Genomic DNA, 20,373 nt, shown 5'->3' on the forward strand with positions numbered 1-20,373 from the left:
CCACTGCACCACCAGGGAGGCCCATCTGTAAAACTTTTGATTTCTCCATTGAATCTGGATGAGATCCTTGCTGGGTAGAGTAATCTTGGTTGTAGTTTCTTCCCTTTCATCATATCGTGCTGCCCCCTTCTGGTTTGTAGAGTTTCTGCTGAGAAATCAGCTGTTAACTTTATGGGAGTTCCCTTGTATGTTATTTGTCGTTTTTCCCTTGTTGCTTTCAATAATTTTTCTTTGTCCTTAATTTTTGTCAGTTTGATTACTGTGTGTCTCTGCGTGTTTCTCCTTGGGTTTATCCTGCCTGGGACTCTCTGCACTTCCTGGACTTGGGTGGCTATTTCCTTTCCCATGTTAGAGAAGTTTTCGACTATAATCTCTTCAAATATTTTCTCGGGTCCTTTCCCTCTCTCTTCTCCTTCTCGGACCCTTATAATGCGAATGTTGTTACGTTTAATGTTGTCCCAGAGGTCTCTTGTGCTGTCTTCATTTCTTTTCCTTCTTTTCTCTTTATTCTGTTCCATGGCAGTGAATTCCACCATTCTGTCTTCCAGGTCACTTATCCGTTCTTCTGCCTCAGTTATTCTGCTATTGATTCCTTCTACTGTAGTTTTCATTTCAGTTTTTGTATTGTTCATCTCTGTTTGAACAGAGGTGAACACCTCTGTTCTTCTAGGTGTTTGTTCTTTAATTCTTCTAGGTCTTTGTTAAACATTTCTTGCATCTTCTCGATCTTTGCCTCCATTCTTTTTCTGAGGTCCTGGATCATCTTCACTGTCATTATTCTGAATTCTTTTTCTGACAGATTGCCTATCTCCACTTCATTTAGTTGTTTTTCTGGGGTTTTATCTTGTTCCTTCATCTGCTACATAGCCCTCTGCCTTTTCATCTTGTCTGTCTTTCTGTGAATGTGGTTTTTGTTCCACAGCCTGCAGGATTGTAGTTCTTCTTGCTTCTGCTGTCTGCCCTCTCAGCTACTAATTTTTAACAATAGCTTTATTCCTAATTACAAAGTAGTATTTATAACATTTATTTTTAGAAATTATATGTATTACTGTTTAATTTTTTCAATCCCAGATAAACTCAGGGGATAGTTTGATTTATATTATACCTCACCTTTGCCGGGTTAGCAGTCTATCGCTTGTGATGACAGAGCAGGAAGTTTTGTGCGACGGGGAGTGTCTCTGTTACTCTGAAACATCGGCTTTCTATCCTAAAGTTATCTGGGGCAGCATTTCATTCCTTGCTGGGACGTATGTGTCCCTGTGCAGTTCGAGCCACGGTGGTGTTTTCTTCTGCACCACTTGTCCTCTGTGCTAGCACCCTTCCCACATCTCAGGACGCATGTGCAGAGCCAAGATGGTCCGTGTGTACCCTCACTTGGACCTGAACCTTGGGATGCTTGCCCCTGGCTAGGCTCAGTTTCGTTTTGGGTAGCCTTTCTGATAGTCTAGTCCTGCCACCCTGAAGATTTTCCGTCTACTTTTATATTTCTTTGGTTGATTCACTGGGAACTTGGAAGGGGAGGGAGTTAAATGATGGACTTGAACTACTATCTCAGACCAAAAGAATCTTACCTCTGTTTCTTAGTTGCTTGTGTCAAAATACTTGGACAGCTTTTCAGAGGTAGGTAGTGTTGGGTTGTGTTTGCTTTCTCCTGTGGAACCGAATGATGGGCGCTGATACCAGAGGAGAGGGGAGGCCATCAGACTTTTCAACAGAAGAGTCACCTCAGGTTTCATTTGTGACAGGAGCCTTCTGGCTGCTCTGTTGAGACTCTAATGTAGGGGAGGCCAGTTAGGGGTTATTTTAGTAATTTCAGTGGCTTGGACCAGGCTATCGTGGGAGCTGGGGAGAACTGGTCAGGTTCTGGGTATGTTTTTGGAGGTAAGGCCAGTGGGTTTTGCTGATGGAGTGATTGTGGGTATGCAAGGATGGTTAGCAGAGATAGGCTGTCTTGGCTGCTGGAGTTGCTGTTGACTGTGACAGGCACGGTGGAAGGAGGAGCGGATTTGGGGGGATAATCAGCACGTACTAGATTTTAAATACCTGTTAGACTTTGTCCACATGGAGATGTAGAGTGGGCGGTTAGATACAGAAGTCTGCAGTTTAGGAAGAAGGTCTCGGTTGGAAATAGAGAATTTTCTATATAGAAAAAAGTTCAGAAAGACTCCTTTTTTTTTTTTTTTTGCCATGCCACGTGGCTTGTGGGATCTTAGTTCCCTGACCAAGGATCGAACCCAGGCCCCCAGCAGTGGAAGCTCGGAGTCCTAACCACTGGACTGCCAGGGAATTCCCCCAGAAGACTTTAAAAAAAAAAAAGAATCTAGTTACAAGTTAAAAATTTTTAAATGGATATTTTTACCCTGGCAGGTATAGAGATATGACTAATTTGAAAATCACTCTACTGCTCTATTATGCAGTCAAGTTTGAATGAGTAGGAATTACCTCGGGTCATCCCGAGCGATTAGACATTTATTCCAGATTTATTCCTCTGACGTGTGCACTGCATCCTTTCAGGCTTTGATTGCTTCTCCCCTCCCCCACTCCCAGCTGCTTACCTGTAGGAAGTAATTTTTGTTCAGCAGATGAATACGTAGTATGCTGTTGGCTGAGAGATTCCACAGCTGTGAGGTATGATTTTTTTTTTTTTTTTGGCGGTACACGGGCCTCTCACTGTTGTGGCCTCTCCCATCACGGAGCACAGGCTCCAGATGCGCAAGCTCAGCGGCCATGGCTCACGGGCCCAGCCGCTCTGCGGCATGTGGGATCTTCCTGGACCGGGACACAAACCTGCGTCCCCTACATCGGCAGGCGGACTCTCAACCACTGCGCCACCAGGGAAGCCCGTGAGGTGTGATTTTTAACATTGCTGTTGCCATAGGGGACCTTGCATATTATTTACGCAGAAAATGAGCTTTAATCTTAGAATCATCGGGAAATGAGAGATAATCATAATTTTGTTACAGTTGTGTTCAGAGATTATTGTTGGCAAAAGTTTTAACTCTTTTCTCAAAAATTCTGTTGGCTACTCTGCCCAAACCATTGTTACAGTCCAGCTTGTTGGCATCCCATGACGGGAATGACTGTGGTTCTTTATCAATTGTAGTTGAAGCAGTGAATGCTTATCAAAGATTATAAACCAAAAGCCCCTCTTTGGCTTTACTGTTTGGGATCTAGAATTGTAAATACCATGCCAAGTAGTAACTTGATTTTGTGTGCAACATTTTTGTTAGAAGTAATAATTCCATCTCACTTTCCAGCATAAACTCCCATGTAATAAGTCTGTCACTGTGCAGATGGGATTCCTGTGGCACCTGCTCGTGACCTGCAGTAAAGCAAGTCATTGTTTTGAAACCACATTTTTCATTTCCAGATCTTCGAGGGCTCTTACAAGAATTTGTACTCTCCCTTCATGCCGGCAACATCTTCCCCTTTAACTGTGCCAGCGTGTTTTTATTCCCCAGAGGTGTTCAGAAAGCATATACTTATGTAAATGTAGTAATTGTTGAAGTTGGAGGAGTTTTTGACTAAACCGTTAGTTATACACAAGTTAGAAAGGGTGATTTAGACAATTAAAGAATTGGGTATAATGGAAGGAGCTTCCATTGGAAGGATCCCCAAATGCTCTGCTTCTTTGTGTCTGTGACACTCTAGTGTCCCTTCACTTGGTGACATCTGTGGGAGTGACATCTGTGAGCACTGGTTCTTACCTTGCAGGGTTTATAGGAGACTAGTTGTGTGTGCAGTACCCAGAGTGTAGGTACCGCCCAGTAAGTAAAGGGCAGCAGCTACCGCCTTTGTTGCCTTCAACCAAACATGCTTCTTGGTGATCGACAGCTTTCACTCTTCAGGAAAGTAGTCTCCAATTCAGTTGCTTTAAAGGCATTAGTTTATTAATATACTTTGATAAGACTGGCATAAGATATTTTCTGTTTACTGCCTGAAGTACTTTAAAAAAACCTCAGTGGCTGAAGTACTTCATGTTTTCTGTTTCTTGTACATTGTTATTTAACTAGCTCCTTGTTCTTAAATTTGGTCATTTCACTTTTTGGCAACTTCATTGTCTGCTGAATGGGAATTCCTTTATTTATTTGTTTTCTAAAGACCTGAGCATTTTAACAAATATATATGACTTAGACACCCAGTCAGATGTAGTAGTAATAAATCTCAGCATAAGCTAGCATTTGATCTTTCTTTTTTCTTTTTTTTAAAAATATATTTCTTTTCAAAATTTATTTATTTAATGTATTTTTGGCTGCGTTGGGTCTTTGTTGCTGCGTGTGGGCTTTCTCTAGTTGCGGCGAGCGGGGGCTACTCTTCGTTGCGGTGTGTGGGCTTCTCATTGCAGTGGCTTCTCTTGCTGCAGAGCACGGGCTCTAGGCGCGCGGGCTTTAGTAGTTGTGGCACACGGGCTCAGTAGTTGTGGCTCGCGGGCTCTAGAGCTCAGGCTCAGTAGTTGTGGCACACGGGCTTCGCTGCTCCGCAGCATGTGTGATCTTCCCGGACCAGGGCTTGAACCCGTGTCCCCTGCGTTGGCAGGCGGATTCTTAACCACTGTGCCACCAGGGAAGCCCTAGCATTTGATCTTGCTAGAGAGGACCCTGCTGAAATTGACCCTATTCTTCATTTATTTTCATGAAATACATGTAACTTTCACTTTTTTTCATTGGAATTTTTATTTTGTTTTATAACGTGCTCTGCCATTCAGAGTGAATAGCTTATTGTTTGGCAGGAATGTTTCATGTTGGGAGAACCTCCCTAACAGAATGAGACTTTTTTTTTTTTTTTCGGTATGTGGGCCTCTCACTGTTGTGGCCTCTCCCGTTGCGGAGCACAGGCTCTGGATGCACAGGCCCAGCGGCCATAGCTCACGGGCCCAGCTGCTCTGCGGCATGTGGGATCCTCCCGGACCGGGGCACGAACCCATGTCCCCTGCATCGGCAGGCGGACTCTCAACCACTGCGCCACCAGGGAAGCCCGAGACTTTTTTTTAATTGACTATCAAGTGTTGGGCTTAAGGAGGGAGAAACCCGGACAAGAAGCTCATGGGACCGCCTGTGTCTCTCAGGGTCCTTTGAAGAGTTCCCTTTTGAAACCTTGGGCTTCTGCTCCAGCCAGCTCGCTGGCAAGGATTGAGGTATGTGGCTTGTAACCTCCGTCCTAGACCATGGGGGCTGGCTCTTTCCTTTACAGATCTGCCTGAAACAGAAGCAGTGCCAGCCACTTCTTGTGAAAACCAGAGTTTGTTCCTTCCTTTCTTAGTGTCCGTGGCCATCCTTGCTGTGGGTCTTGATGCTTGTCTCCCGGGTTAAGTGCTGTCCACAATCTCGGGCCTCCCTCACATCCCTCTCCACTCGCTGCTGCTCAGTGTGGGGCTCTGCTCTGGAGGTGCACACGCTTCTGCAGACTGTCTGGCAGCCCCAGCAGTTTCTTTGGCTCATTCGCACACACTCTGCAGAACTGGGGGCTGCGTTTCTGGAGGGATCCTGCCCTTTTCTTCCCTTTGACTGGTCGAAACAGGTGCTGCCCTTGCCTCTCAGCCACCAGCACTGCAGGAGGGGCCAGTCAGCTGTGGGATGGTTTCGGGCATCAGGGCACGTGGGGGATTGCTTGCTTATTTCAAAACCCGGGTCGGCATTAGAAGCAGAAGAGTATTCGGGGAATACAGTTATATGTGTTGTTCAAGTCTAAGGGACAGTAGACCTCTTTCCTTATCTTCAGCTGAGTTGACACCTCCCCATGACTTCTTAGGGCTGTAAACCGTTTTCTGGGTTACGTAGCCCACTTGCTAGGCAGGGGGCAGAGTTTGTTGTTGGTATGTCATTTTGTTGGTTCAGAATGACAGATGAATGCTACGTTTGTGGTGGGCAGGGTGAGGTTATTAGCATTTCAGACAGATCTTGGGATCACTGTGATGTGCTAGGGAGTCAGATGAATAAAATATTCCCAGTTGTAAAGGAGAGCTAGTCATGCTTGGAAAGTATCCATTAAAATCTTCCTGATTTCTTAGTTTTCTCTAGCAATAATACATACTTAGAAAAAAAGGAAACTGGCAGTTAGCCAGGGTGAGAACCTGGGAAGGTCAGGTAAGGTAAGTGAGGGAATCATGGTATTGAAACGATTTAGCTGGGGTCAGAGTGGAAGAGTGGAAGCTGTTCTTGGTGGGCTGTGAAAATTTCTTAGCATCAAGGGACTGTAGATGGTGATGAGGACAAAAAGCAGGACTGGACTGGCGACAGTGGAGATGTGGGCTGGGACGGATGTGAGTGGTGGTGGTTGCGGGGCACACTGTCAGATTATAGGGTCGGGGGGGGGCAGTGCCCACCGAGGATGGCTGTGGTGACTCCCTGTGGGAGACTGAATGGCAATGACCTGAAAGTATTTCACACGTAGGATATCGTGTTGATAGAAAAGGCATTGACAGGCATCTTGAAATCTGAAGAATAATGACATGGCATAACGAGCCATGTGATAAAGTAATCTCTGTGCTCCTGGGAGTCTTTGAGAGTCAATCTGTAACACCAGAAGAGGAAACAAGGTGTCATAGGTAGATTTTCTGAAATTTGTAACAGGAGGTTTTTTAAATACAGCAGCTGAGCAGTGTTCTGGAAGTGGCAGTGGGGAGCAAGAAGAGTTTAGATTCTTCCTCCATATGTTAGAAGGAGGCCTCTCCAGAAGGGGTCCCCCTTCTGGAGACGCCCCCTTCTGGAGAGGCCCCCTTCTGGAGAGGCCAGGTGTCTTAAGGAAGAAGCTAGATTGTAGTTCTGGGGAGGTGGTAAAAGGCTGTGAGATGCTGTTGGAAGTTGAGGGAGATTTTACTCTATTCTGAGCAAAGGCATGAAAATGCTGGGTGTGCTGAGGGCAGCCCGGGCGCAGACCGTGTGGGCAAAGGTACACCTGGGCTGGTCGGCCGCGTGCTGCGGGGGAGCTGGAGTCCGGTCCTATTCGGTTAGGCGGTTTGATTTCGTAATTAAAACACCACAGTTTCATTTCACTTTTCTCAGGTTTAGCAAATGAGACATCAGAGTTAAAAGGGTCCATAATCTTATTATCTTCGTCTTTGTTTATATACATATTTACGATTACAGAGTTGTAATTACAGTTTAGGCATATTTGAGTGTTTTACTTTTTAGTTTATTATATCCATAATACTTTCCTAAATCGCTTCAGTCTTAATAATGGCCATGGCTGTCTACTCTTCCAGTAAATGAATGTTTCCCCAGAAGAGTAAAAGCATAAAGAGGTTTCTTGTAGTATTATCCATAATGATGAAAAATTTGGGAACATATTAAGGATCTAATACCGGGGGGATGGTTTGACAAATTATCAAATTTCAAGTAGAATTGAAATGTGTAAGTGACAGATTAGATGTGGGAATTACAAAAAGAGAATACCAACCTCAGATTTCTAAGTGGAATCTTAACATTGTCACCTGTCTGATGGATCCAGACACTGTGAACATTTGTGTGTGTTTATATGTGTGTGACCTTTTAAGCAATACATATAGACTACATTAAAGAGCATTAAACTCGTTTTTAGTACATGTAGATGGTGAATAAGTTAATCATAAATTTGTTGCATAGATATTTATTATTTATCATTATGATTTGAGGAGCTGTTTGTTTTACTTTCCAATTTTACAAATGATGGTTCATTCTAGCAGCAAATTGCCCGACCCTCACAAGAAGAAAAAGTAGAAGAAAAAGAAGAAGATAAAGCAGAAAAAACAGAAAAAAAAGAGGAGGAAAAGAAAGATGAAGAAGAAAAAGATGAAAAGGAGGACTCTAAGTGAGTTAAATAGTTAAATGTTGTAGTTATTTTTAAATAATGAGATTGAATCTATTGACGGTATAAAATTTTAGATAAAAGAATCAATGGGATATGTGCTTTGATCACCTAATAGTTATTTGACATAATTAAGGAGTGGAATATTCCAGTAAGTATAACTTTTGGCTTGATGGACTTATTTGCCTAACATGACATACTCTGTTTCGGAAGGGATGAGCTACAATCATATACACCATCACTGAGATACACTGAGTATAATTTAATCTTTGATTTGGAAGAACCTCAGGATCTTTTGTTTTGAACCTCAGGTAGTGTACATTAGTGTAAAAATGCTGCTAAATGGTTTTCATTTATATAACACCTTCTGTTCCAGCTTTATGGATTTTATTTTTCATATAAAATAGACTTCCTGATTTTTTTTGTTGTTTTTAAAATTTATTTTTGGCTGCATTGGGTCTTCGTTGGTGCGCGTGGACTTTCTCTAGTTGCGGCAAGCGGGGGCTAATCTTCCTTTTCAGTGTGTGGGCTTCTCATTGCGGTGGCTTCTCTTATTGTACAGCATGGGCTCTAGGCGCGTGGGCTTCAGTAGTTGTGGCACGTGGGCTCAGTAGTTGTGGCTCGCGGGCTCTAGAGCGCAGGCTTAGAAGTTGTGGCACACGGGCTTACTTGCTCCGTGGCATGTGGGATCTTCCGAGAGCAGGGCTCAAACCCGTGTCCCCTGCATTGACAGGTGGATTGTTAACCACTGTGCCACCAGGGAAGTCCAGATTTCCTGGTTTGTTTGTGGTTGCTGTTGCTGTTTTCGTGATTATAAAAATAATTCTAGTTCCTTATAGCAAATCAGTGAGAGAGAGCAAAATAGAAAGAAAATTAACCTGTGATTCTGCCACTCAGAGACAGCTATCGTTGATATCTTTGTGTACATGTTTTGGCAGGGTTGGGTGCAGGGAGGCCCTTAGCAGCTGGTTTGTTTGTTTTTCCTCCAAGGATCAGCTTTATTGAGGCATAATTTTGCATAGACTAAATTTCACCAATTTTTAAGGGTATACGTTGATACATTTTGACAGTTGTATGCACTGGTGTACCTGTTGCCGCACTCGTGACTCAGAACATTTCCATCACCCCAAGAAAGCTCCCCTGTGCTCCTTTGCAGTAGTTTCCCTCCCCCCCATTCCCAGCCCCTGGTAACTACTAATTTGTTTTGCCTTTCCTATAATTTCATAAAAATGGAATCGTACAGTATGTAATCTCCTGTTGTGTGGCTGCTTTTACTTAATAAGTGTGAGATCCATACAGGTTGTTGCTTGTGTTAGTAGTTTCTTTTTAATATTTATTGTTATTTCTATAATCTTCTTGGAAATACTGAAGGTTTATCTAATTTTGCGGCAGCTAAAGCAGCCTAAATCACTTGCCATGTTTTTTAAAGAGTTGGTTACTTATGCCATTCTAATTTTGTGCTTTAAGAAGATGATATCTATAAAAAATTTTTTTTTTTTTAGTTATTCAGGTAAAACATATATCCTCCACGTGGTCAGTGGTTCTGCTCATATGTTACTGCCATATCTTGTTTTTACTTTGTTCTTAAAATCCCTAGTTTATTTAACAAGCACTCATTTATTACTGCTGTGAGCTAGGTCTTATGGAGGATGCAGAAATACGTAAGATACGTACTCTTCCCAGGTAGTTTATGATCTAGTAGGAAAAATTAGGCAAGATGCAAGTACTCTTTAAGGAAAAGAAAAAAGCCTGGAAGGAATGAGCAGAGTCAATAAAGTGTGCTGGGAGATTGAGAAGAGGTTGAGGTTTCCTTCTGCCTGGATAGTTTGGAGGGCTTGTTGCAGGAGCTAGTGGTTAGTGTGGGTAGAACAGAGGGAGTGGTGTGAATGGACAGGCCTCTTTGGGAAATGGCAGATAGTGGTTTCATTGGTTTGGAACGTAGGACGCCTCAAGGAGAAAAGCGGAAGGAGGTTGGGGTCCAGTTAGGTAAAGCCTTAATGAAAGCTAAAGCGTAACCTTCACTCAGGAGGCTGCATGGCTCTGTTTGGGAATAGGTAGGATTAGAATGGAGGAAATGGTTTATTGCCAAAGCTGTTGTGCTAGAATATGGGTCCATGAGGAGTATAGAATGGATGGGGATGCAGAAGTCAGGAAGGCTGTTGTAAGAGACTGTGACTGTGCTACTAAGGACTGAACACACGCAGAGGTAACAGAGATAGAGGTGGTGGAATTGGTGGGAGAAACATCAGTGAGAGGAAAGGACCAAAACGAGGCACTAGTTCACATACAAGTAACTAACAAGGGGAAGAGCTGAAGCTGAAGTCGGATCTGTAAACTGAGTGATCGTGAGCGTGCCGGTACTGTCAGCAGCTGCTGGTCAGGGGGCCAGGGAGCGGGAAGCAGGGTGGGGAGGGTGAACGTGTTTTGGGGCGGGTTGAGTTTGTATTGATGGGAAGCCCAAGCGGTTATTCCAAATAACTGGGAGGTTGGGTAGTTTTATTCAACTTCTATTTAAAGAATTTTCAAGGCTGTAATCTTTTTGGTGTATGTATGCTTTTAAATCACACAAAACGTTCTTTTGCTGTTGTTTCTAGAGAAAACACCAAGGAAAAGGATAAGACAGAAAGTACAGCAGAAGAAACTGAGGAGAGAGAGCAGGCCACGCCCCGGGGCCGAAAGACTGCCAACAGTCAGGGCCGCCGAAAGGGCCGGGTCACCAGGTCCATGACCAGTGAGGCCGCAGCTGCCAGCGCTGCGGCTGCTGCAGCCACCGAGGAGCCCCCCCCACCTCTGCCACCGCCGCCAGAACCCAGTGAGTGGACGAGATTGGAGCGAACGGGCCAGAATTTTGTTTGGGATTCTGTTTCAGTGCTAGGGTGAGGCAGGAGGGACCTCTGATATTGATGGCCTAGAAATGCTGATCTGAAATTCTGGCCTTTAAATTTGTTTTTTTTTTTAATGAATTTATGTATTTTATTTATTTTTGGCTGCGTTGGATCTTTGTTGCTGCGCGCAGGCTTTCTCTAGTTGCGGCGAGGGGGGCTACTCTTCGTTGCGGTGCGCGGGTTTCTCATTGCGGAGGCTTCTCTCGTTGCGGAGCACGGGCTCTAGGCTCACGGGCTTCAGTAGTTGTGGTGCGTGGGCTTCAGTAGTTGTGGCGCGTGGGCTCTAGCGCGCAGGCTCAGTAGTTGTGGCGCACAGGCTTAGTTGCTCTGTGGCATGTGGGAATCTTCCCGGACCAGGGCTTGAACCCATGTCCCCTGCATTGGCAGGCTGATTCTCAACCACTGCACCACCAGGGAAGCCCTAAATTTGTTAGACTTTAATATCAAAGTCTTTTGAAAGAGAACATGAGCCCCAACCTTAGTACCTAATACAGCTGTTTTTTTTTTTCCTGTGTTGTAATCCTAGTGTGCGTGCCACCTTGTTTCCTGATGTTCTAACTGGGCACATGTCATGAATGTTTTCTACTTTCTAAGTGATCTTCATTTTCACTTTCAATGGCTGTGAGATGTTGGCCATCTCCTCCCGCCTTTAAAACTAATATGGATAGCACTTTAATGAAAAAAATCTTTATTCGCATAGCATTTTCTTTCTGTTAAATTAGTTTTCATGGAAATAAATTCTTAGACAAGGGAATACTGGGTCTAAGAGTACACGCATTTTTCTCTTTCTTATTAAAGACTGTCTTCATTAGTTTATAATGGGATCATATTAATGATGAGTACCATCATTGGTGGTTCAATGGTACCAAGTTTATCATAACATGAAGTATGAAAGAAATTGTAAGTTTTGGAAATAACAGGAATGAAGTGAAGGAAACAATTGGACAAGCAGATGGGGGCAGATCATGGTGGGCTTTGTCTGAACTGCTTTGCTTACAAAGTAGGGAGCCTACAGAGGTTTTTAAACAGAGCAGTGTTGTGATTAGATTGGTGTCTTAGAAAGATAACTCTGGTGACAGTGTGGAGGAGGTGTGTTTGGGGTAAGGGCTGGAGGCTGAGGGACCAGCTAGAAGGGCATCCTTTTGCATTCAGTGGTCCAGGCAGCGAGGGGGTGTATTCAGGAGACCAGAATTGACATACATCATTGCATGGGAGTGGTAGATGGATGGAAAGATTTAAAATTTAGTCTAAGGCTTCAAAAATTAGTCTGAAGATCCTGATAATAATTGGAGTGACTGGGTGGATGGTAGTAATGTTAATTGAGAAGGAGAATATAGCAGGAGCTCATTTTAGGCCTGAGAGTCTCAATTTTCTAAAGTAAAGGAGAAAGTGTTCAGTTTGTGATCCATCTGTTTGCTAGATTTCAGGCACTGAGGATGAACACAGGGACTTCCAGGAGTTCCGGGGAGATGGGGGTTCAGAGAACAGGAGAGGACTGCGCCTGCCTGGGCAGGAAGCAGAAGGGCGGCTGCTTCTTTTGACACTTCAGGAGAGAAGGGATGGAGCTCTAGGAAGTGGGGAGGCACTGCATTCAAACATGTGGACATGGATGGAATGTTAAAGAACGTTGAGGAAGACCATGGTACTGAGGAGTGTGGGATTTTCCCCTCTATTACAGTAGAGGAGAGGCTGATACCATCCTATTTCCACCTAATGCTTTAAAGTGGCTTTATGTCAGATAAATATTTAGGCTGTAGATTGTACGGTTAGTACCATATAATCTATGAATGAAGGACTTCATTTTTCTCTGGCTTATTGAGTTCTGTCTTTATTTCAGTTTCTACAGAACCTGTAGAAACCTCTCGATGGACAGAAGAAGAAATGGAAGTTGCTAAAAAAGGTAAATGATAGTAGTTCAGGTTCTTCAGGTTTGTTTTTCTTTGTTTGTTTGTTTGTTTTTAGGGTTATTGGTAATGAGTGAGATGGAACTAATTTCTTTTTAATTGAAAAAAAAGAGTTTGTTCTTCCACAATGGTAAGTAGAATTTAGAAGTACACTTAAGAGTTCTTTTTTTTTTTTGCGGTACGCGGGCCTCTCACTGCTGTGGCCTCTCCCGTTGCGGAGCACAGGCTCTGGATGCGCAGGCTCAACGGCCATGGCTCACGGGCCCAGCCGCTCCGCGGCATGTGGGATCTTCCCGGACCGGTGCATGAACCCGTGTCCCCTGCATCGGCAGGCGGGCTCTCAACCACTGCGCCACCAGGGAAGCCCAAGAGTTCTTTTTGATGGTGTGGTGCCCTGTAAGGTGCCCCAGTGTGCCTTGTTTAAGAGGCCCACTTCTGAGGAATTTTTCTCTCTCATTTTGTTTTGAATATCTTATTAGAGAGCAAGTAAGCTACTTTCAGTTTTCCAGAATAGTTGTGATTAAATGCTATTAAAGTTTTGGAAGGTATTTGATATAAAAACTCTCCTGTTTAAAAGTTGCATTTAATAGAATGATAAATACTTTCTCAGTTTGCATTTAGTAAGGCTAAGTTTGATTATAAAATGATCCAGAGGAGAGAGCATGGACTTTGTAGCCAGACAGATGAAGGTTTGAATTCTGCTTCTGACACTTTGCTAGCTGTGTGGCCTTCATCTTACTCTGGAACTTTACGGATCTTGTGTTCTTCTGTTGTTTCTTATAAATGTCACACAGTTTGAGATTGAACTAAAATTTCTAAAAGGATAGATAATTGGTTTATAAATAAAAAATTATTTTTTAAGTAAGCTGATTTTGAGAAAGATTAGCCAGCTCTTTTCGGGGTTAAGGATTTACCTTGTAGTTCTAAGGAGAAATTATTGCAAATAGCTTGAACTTTTAGTGACACATTTCAGATTTATTTTCTGTTTAGCTGATAATGAGTAATGCATTTAAGAATCATATAAACCAACCTTACCAAAAATACAGCAGTTTAGAGTGTTCTGTCTTCAAAATATTTTTGTTTGAAGTTTATTGCCATGGTTAGCGCATCTGTGACTGTCATGCTTCCATGTATTACTGTCATCTGACTGTCCCAGCGTCACAGTGGAGTAGTTAGGTGTCAGCTCTGCCACAGCGTGCTTTTGTCAGGTGCACGTCCTAGCACGTGACTGCTCAGGCACCACTCCTTCCAGCTTTTATAGTCAGATGTCAGCAGGATCTGGAGATGATCTTCCAGTTATCATTGTTAAGGAAGCTACTGGTGTTAACCTTGGGAAATTGATGTTTTCCCATAAATTAATGAATTTGTACTAGAAATTCCTGCTTGGATACACCTGTGTCTAAAATATCTCTCCGTATTTATGCATTTATATATCCATACTCGTTGCACATATGTATCTGTGTGCATACGTGCATCATTTGTTGGAAGAAATGTCAGATTGAGTAGGTTCCTGTGATGTATTGTATTACAACAGGTCTAAAAGAAAAAAAAAACTGGTTAATATTTTTGAGGGCATCCTTGATTGGGAATGGATTGAAGACATGCTGATTATAAATGGAACCTTAAGTATATCTTTACTTTGTGTTAATCACTTACGTTTGATTACCTTATTAACTTTGTATTGATATACTGTTTTCCAAAGATTTAGAAGTACTGTACCTAATCACTCAGTTTACAGTGTTTGGGCTCTTACTGTGTGTCCAGCATTGTCCTAGTCTTCTGGGAGATATATAACAAGGATAAGGTTGAGTCCTTCCATTGATGAGCATGTTTTAACTTTGGGTAGAAAAATAGAGCTGTTAATGAGTTTTGTGTGAATCACATTTCAGCAAGCATTGAAGTATATCGATAAATAATTGAAAAAACACTTTTAGTGTTAATGATTGTGAATGCAGTGAATTAAGTTGATTTTATCATTTTTCTTGTTGCTTTATCAGGTGGCTCCTTGGTTAATGTTTGGTCTGTTTTTAAAATCCAGGTCTAGTAGAACATGGTCGTAACTGGGCAGCGATTGCCAAAATGGTGGGGACCAAAAGTGAAGCCCAATGTAAAAACTTCTATTTTAACTATAAGAGACGACACAATCTTGACAACCTCTTGCAGCAGCATAAACAGAAAGTGAGTATATCAGGGGTGGTGAGTCTTTTACTTACTGTTTTTTACTTAGTTTTTTTTTTTGAGCTTCAGAGATTGGCTTTGAAGGAAACTTTTTTGTATCTTGTATTTTTTTTTTAACATCTTTATTGGAGTATAATTGCTTTACAGTGTTGTGTTAGTTTCTGCTGTATAACAAAGTGAATCAGCGTATCTTGTATTTTTATTTGTGTTTACCTGTAAAGGGAAATGCTGGTTTCTTGGCACAAGTTGACGATTTGTTTTACTGATAAGGAGTAAAATTTCTGTTGGTACTAATGGCGATTCAGTACTTTTGAGTTTCTGTGGGCTGGATTTGAAAAATACAAGCATTTTGGAGTTTGAATTGAAAACTTTAGTTGTGTTTACCATGTTGATTGAGTTGATTTGTCATATTAAAAAAACATTTTCTCAGAAAGATTCCATGGGGTAAAAACTAAAAACCGGCAAGTTTTGAAAATTATTGAAAGATTTTTGAAAATTCCTTAACCAGGAAGTTCCAGCGTTCTCAGAGTTCACAGAGCTCTTTGAGGGTTCCATGAAGTCAAAGCTATTTTCATAAAAATATTCAGATGTTTCCTTTTTCCACTGTCCGGACATTTGCATCCGTGGTGTCAAAGCAGCTGTGAGTGAGAGTGCTGGTGCCTTAGCAGAACCGGGCGCCACCGGGCACCGCCACGCTCAGCACGCTCTTCATCTCCAAGCAGTTGCAGCTGTGTTTTGTAAATGGCAGTTTCACTTAAGAATGCCCTTGATGAAGCAACTGAAAATTGGCTTTGGTAAATCTTGAGCCTTACACACATCTGTTTGAAGGTGGGAGGGTGCAAAGAGCCCTCTGCCCGGTTCTGGTGAGCAGCAGGTCTCAAGGGAAGGCACTCTTGTGTCATTTGAGTTCCAAGCTGAACTAGGCACCTCCCTCTTCCATGGAATGTTATTTTTAATTAAAAGAATGACAGAACAGATACGGTTTTTCAGACCTGAATATTTTGCAGACATCTTCTTGAAAATGAATGAGCCTGTCTTGAAAGAAAACAACCATTAGTATTTGTTGCCACTTTTAAATTTCCAGCTTTCAGGCAAAAATTAGAATTTTGGGAAGTGTGTATCTCTCACCGTGAGCTTAATTAACATCTTCACAATACTCGGACTTTTCTGATGAGATTAGTGGTAATAATAACTAATGTGATATTTTTTTTAATGTGATATTTTGATATGTAATGAAATGTATCCAAATTTTAAAAATCTCTGTAACTCATTTTCCAAGTGACCAACTCATGATGTCACAGTGTATGTTGGGTATGGATAAAAGATCCATAAAATGTTCTTTAATACACCAAAGTACAAGATAGAGGAATGCATTTTAATAGAGTACCAAAAGTGTATCGATACGTTTCAGATTTCACGTTGCAACTAACCTTGAGTAGAGCATTTTATCCTTTTTAAAAAGATTTCAGGAAAAAATGACAAAATGTCTAATACCTGTTAAAACTCAGTGGAAGATTTATAGGTGTTACATTTCCGTTTAAAACGAATACTCTCATGTAATGAAGCAGGGATCTGGAGGTGCAGTAGCTCACTGCGTGTGAGGAGAGGGATGTCGCCGTCATGGTGAATTGCTGTCTCTTCTGCAGCTGTCCAGGACAGCGCCCCGCAGAATGGGTGGATGCTGCCAGAGGGAGGGTACAGGTGGGGCACTGAGAAAACCCACAGAGTAGCTATTAGCTAATGCTCAAAAATAGAGCATTCATGGAACCTTCTGAAGGCTTTTTAGAAAAAGTACCAGAGGAGTCTTCCCTGTGTTCTTGCTCAGAACATAAGGATGGGTTTGTTTTTGGTCTTCAGAATTTCATCTAGTTCTATTACCCTGATGTCAGAAAGTGGATTTTTCTCTTGACTTAATTAATGCTTTAGGTTGGATCCTAAATAGCATATTCATATCTAAACTAAGAGTAAGAAGAAACGAGAATAAGAGTATTGGTAATTTTTCACAGTTGGGGTGTGGTAATAGGAATCTGTTATGTGTTACCTCTGAGGAATCTCTCCCTGGGAGAGGCTGGCAGCTGCTGCCTGGTGATGTGCAGGGTCTGTAGGAGGCACAGAACAGAGGACTGCCAGGGCCGGGACTCTAGAGATAGTACAGTAAATGGCTAACGCCTTACATTTACGTATATAAACACATACACTTACAGACAAGTGACCCCAGTAGAAGAATGAACAATTTTACGTAAACATGTAGTTTTCAGAAGGGAAAATCCTATTAAAAAAAAAAAAGGAATTTGTTCTCATTAATAGTAAAAGAAATTCAGTAACAACTATGAGTTGTTGCCTATGAAATCATATAATTCTTAATGCTAGTGAAGGAAGGCTATTGCAGCATTATTAACAACCTGAATGCCTTGAAATAGGAAAATTTGAAATATATATTGGTAGAGTGTTTTAATGGGATCATTAATAAAAGTAGTAACCTTGAAGCATTTGTAAAGTAGGTGTGTGTGTAGTTCATGATTATATTGTTAAAAAAAAGATAGGATATATAACTACATAGGGCCATCCTGTTTTGTTCACATGTGTACATAAACATTTATACAGACGTATATGCATGTAAAAGACTGAAAGGAAATGCAGCAGTATACTTAGAATCTCTAGCTGCTAGAATTATGAGCAGTTCTTACTTTTCTTAACATACTTTTCTGTCTTCCACATTCCAATGTGTTATTTTTATTAGAAAATAAATATATGAAAATAAAAAGCAGGAGTTTTGTGGGTTTTGGCTATTTGTACATGTATAGCGATGGTTAGTTCCAAAAACGGCTCGGACGTAACTTTTGATCAATTTGATGAAAGCCATCCATCCACCTGCACAAAAGGCCCGTTAGTGGATCCCCGAGGTGACTGCACTCCAGCCAGAGTGCTTGTTGGACACACAGCCTGCTGGTCTGGCGTGTGCGTGCCAGTGTTCTGCCTCACCTCAGGTGTGAGAAGGTTTGTTTCTTTCCTTTTAGTTACTTAAATCCCAAATAGCAATATTTTTTACTCCTTTAGGCCTCACGGAAGCCTCGTGAAGAGCGAGATGTGTCTCAGTGTGAAAGTGTAGCTTCCACCGTTTCTGCTCAGGAGGACGAGGACATCGAAGCCTCCAACGAAGAGGAAAATCCCGAGGACAGTGAAGGTATCTCAGATCTTCCATCTGGTTGTGGCTTCTGCTAGCCCAGATGCGTGACGTGTACCTTGGTCATTTGACTATCTAGGAATTGCTTCATTAAGGAAACGTGAACACAATGCATTTATTCGTTCACTCAGCACATATTTATTTATATAGCTCCTAAGACGGCCCAGGTGCTACATCCAAAAGATCTTGAAGATGGTGGTCCTGCCTCAGACACTAAGTGCCAACATCAGTAAAATGTCTGTGTGTCTGGATCGTTGCCACACGTATTGGTTCAGTCGGTATCATCAGTTACATTTCCCTCTTTATTTTATTCCATTGAGCTTGATTTATTTCAGTGTTTACAAAGCTTACACATGTCATATTGATGTTTTCACGTAAAAAGTATTAATGACCCAGAGGCACTGGCAGAAAAAAACGTCAGCCCAAAAAACTTAATAAAATCCTTTTCATCACTTGAACAAATTAATGACAACTTCCTGAAAAAGCAAATATTTTCTTGATTTTTTTCCTAATTAAAAAAGTTACCTAATTTATTTCAGTTTACATTACTTTCAAAGTTGCCTTGGATTTCTTTTGAAAACTCTCCTCTTCTGAAGTGGGGATTTTCACAGTGATTTCAGTAGCTCTGTATATATTATATCTTAAACATGTTCATGTTTTTATGTATGCAAATATTCCCTCCATCTCATTTGCTTTTTGTTTTGTTTTATCTTTAAATTACCAGAGTTTAAACTTTGCAGGTAATTAGAGCTATTTACATTTTCTTTTGTAGGCTCCTATATTTTAAGCTTAAGAGGTTCTACAACTTCCAGGAGTTTTACATTTTGTTTTATTATTTTTTTTCTACAAGTTGTCGTTACTGGGTTTTCAGCTTAAAATTTGTCTTGAAATGGGTTTTGGCTTTGAACAGTAAACTTTATTCTGTGAGGTTTTGTGAAAAATGAGGCAGCTGTTACAAAAGTAAAGAGACTGTTGGAGTAGGCTCATCCTGGGGTAGAATGAGGGTCCTGCAGACAGTTGGCGGGGAGGGTGTGTCTGACACTTTGAAAGAGGTCCTCAGAGTTTGTTAATTTTATTTATTATTTATTTATTTATTTATTTTGCGGTACGCGGGCCTCTCACTGCTGTGGCCTCTCCCGTTGCGGAGCATAGGCTCCGGACACGCAGGCTCAGCGGCCATGGCTCACGGGCCCAGCCGCTCCGCAGCATGTGGGATCCTCCCGGACCGGGGCACGAACCCGTGTCCCCTGCATCGGCAGGCGGACTCTCAACCACTGCGCCACCAGGGAAGCCCCAGAGTTTGTTAATAGGTTTGTAGCTGGTAGCCAGTATTCCCTGGGTTATAAATGTACATGAAGCCTGTATTTCACAGACTGGGCGGCTTAAACAATAGAAATTTATCATTTGGATTAGGGCCCCACTCTTAGACCTCATTTAACCTTAATTACCTCCTTAAGGTCATTATCTCCAAATACAGTCACATTGAGGGTTAGGGCTTTAACATAAATTTTGGGGGGCAGGGGGACATGATCCAGTTCATAAGAAGGGCCAAGCCTATTTGTCATATACGTGTTTATTTCAGAACAGAGAAGCCTATCCATGCATGGGCTAACAGATTCCTAAAAACTGAGCACCAGAAAGTGACTTTTTTCCTTCTGTTTCTCTCCTGTTACTTTGTCTTAGTGTGAAGCTTTTTCAAATTGTCAGATAAGGTGATTAAGGTTAAGTGAGGTATTAAAATCCTGTTTCCATCGGCTCTAGTGTGGGGTAGCATGGTCACGTCATGCCGATTTATACATATGCTTGTGTCGTGACATCTAGAATAGTTTCCTATTAATAGGAAATGAACTTGCCCCTAGAATTGTAGGATCTTCATTTCCTTTGACTTAATTTCATTTGGAAAGTGCCGGAGAAAAGAAAGTACACTGTGGTGTCCACGAGCTATGCCCCGTCTCACTGCCCAGCTTCCGGAGACCCTGCAGACCTCCTGTTGGTTGTGGGGTCGGGCTCTTGCCCACGGGAGAGGGGAGGTGTCCGCTGAAAGCAGAGCCCCCGTGTCTGGCTTCCTGAGACACGCCTCTAGCCATGGGAGTGCCTTTTGTGACTAGATGAGTTAAATCAGAAAGACCAAAACCTTACCAGAATTTGGATGTGTTCTTGTTCTAAATCGTTCCTTACGGTGTTTTGGCGGGGGAGAGAAAAAAGGCACTCACATTTGGCTAGTGCTTGGTGAAGCGCTGTGCCTTGGAAATATTCCTACTCTTTTGTGGCTTGGAAGAAGAAAATAACTGAAAAAGTGGTTATGTCAGATGATATCCTCTGTGTAATCACTAACATGTCCTCCTGTATGTGGAAGAGAAATGACTTGTTCATTTGTCCTTGGGTTTGAGGCTTTCCATCACCATATGTATAGAAATGAGGATGAAGTCGGGCTTTTTGT

At 42.1% G+C, this 20,373-nt stretch overlaps 1 protein-coding gene across 12 annotated transcripts in view; it reads left to right on the top strand.

Annotated features, from left to right (window-relative positions):
• Positions 1 to 20,373, top strand: part of NCOR1 (nuclear receptor corepressor 1) — a gene marked incomplete at its 3' end in the record, with an annotated part of 143,233 nt that overhangs the window by 72,264 nt on the left and 50,596 nt on the right. For 8 of the 12 annotated variants that reach the window (XM_082861454.1, XM_082861449.1, XM_082861450.1 and 5 more), the window contains 5 exons: positions 7,658 to 7,785; positions 10,377 to 10,594; positions 12,505 to 12,567; positions 14,610 to 14,749; positions 17,807 to 17,933. In XM_082861454.1, the coding sequence (XP_082717580.1) occupies positions 7,658 to 7,785; positions 10,377 to 10,594; positions 12,505 to 12,567; positions 14,610 to 14,749; positions 17,807 to 17,933 (676 nt within the window). The remainder of the gene's footprint in view (positions 1 to 7,657; positions 7,786 to 10,376; positions 10,595 to 12,504; positions 12,568 to 14,609; positions 14,750 to 17,806; positions 17,934 to 20,373) is intronic. The other 4 variants (XM_082861457.1, XM_082861459.1, XM_082861460.1 and 1 more) reach the window with 1 other exon arrangement.

This window comes from Leucopleurus acutus (assembly GCF_964270905.1).
Source record: "Leucopleurus acutus genome assembly, chromosome: 19".
In the NCBI taxonomy this organism is placed as follows: Eukaryota; Metazoa; Chordata; class Mammalia; order Artiodactyla; family Delphinidae; genus Leucopleurus; species Leucopleurus acutus.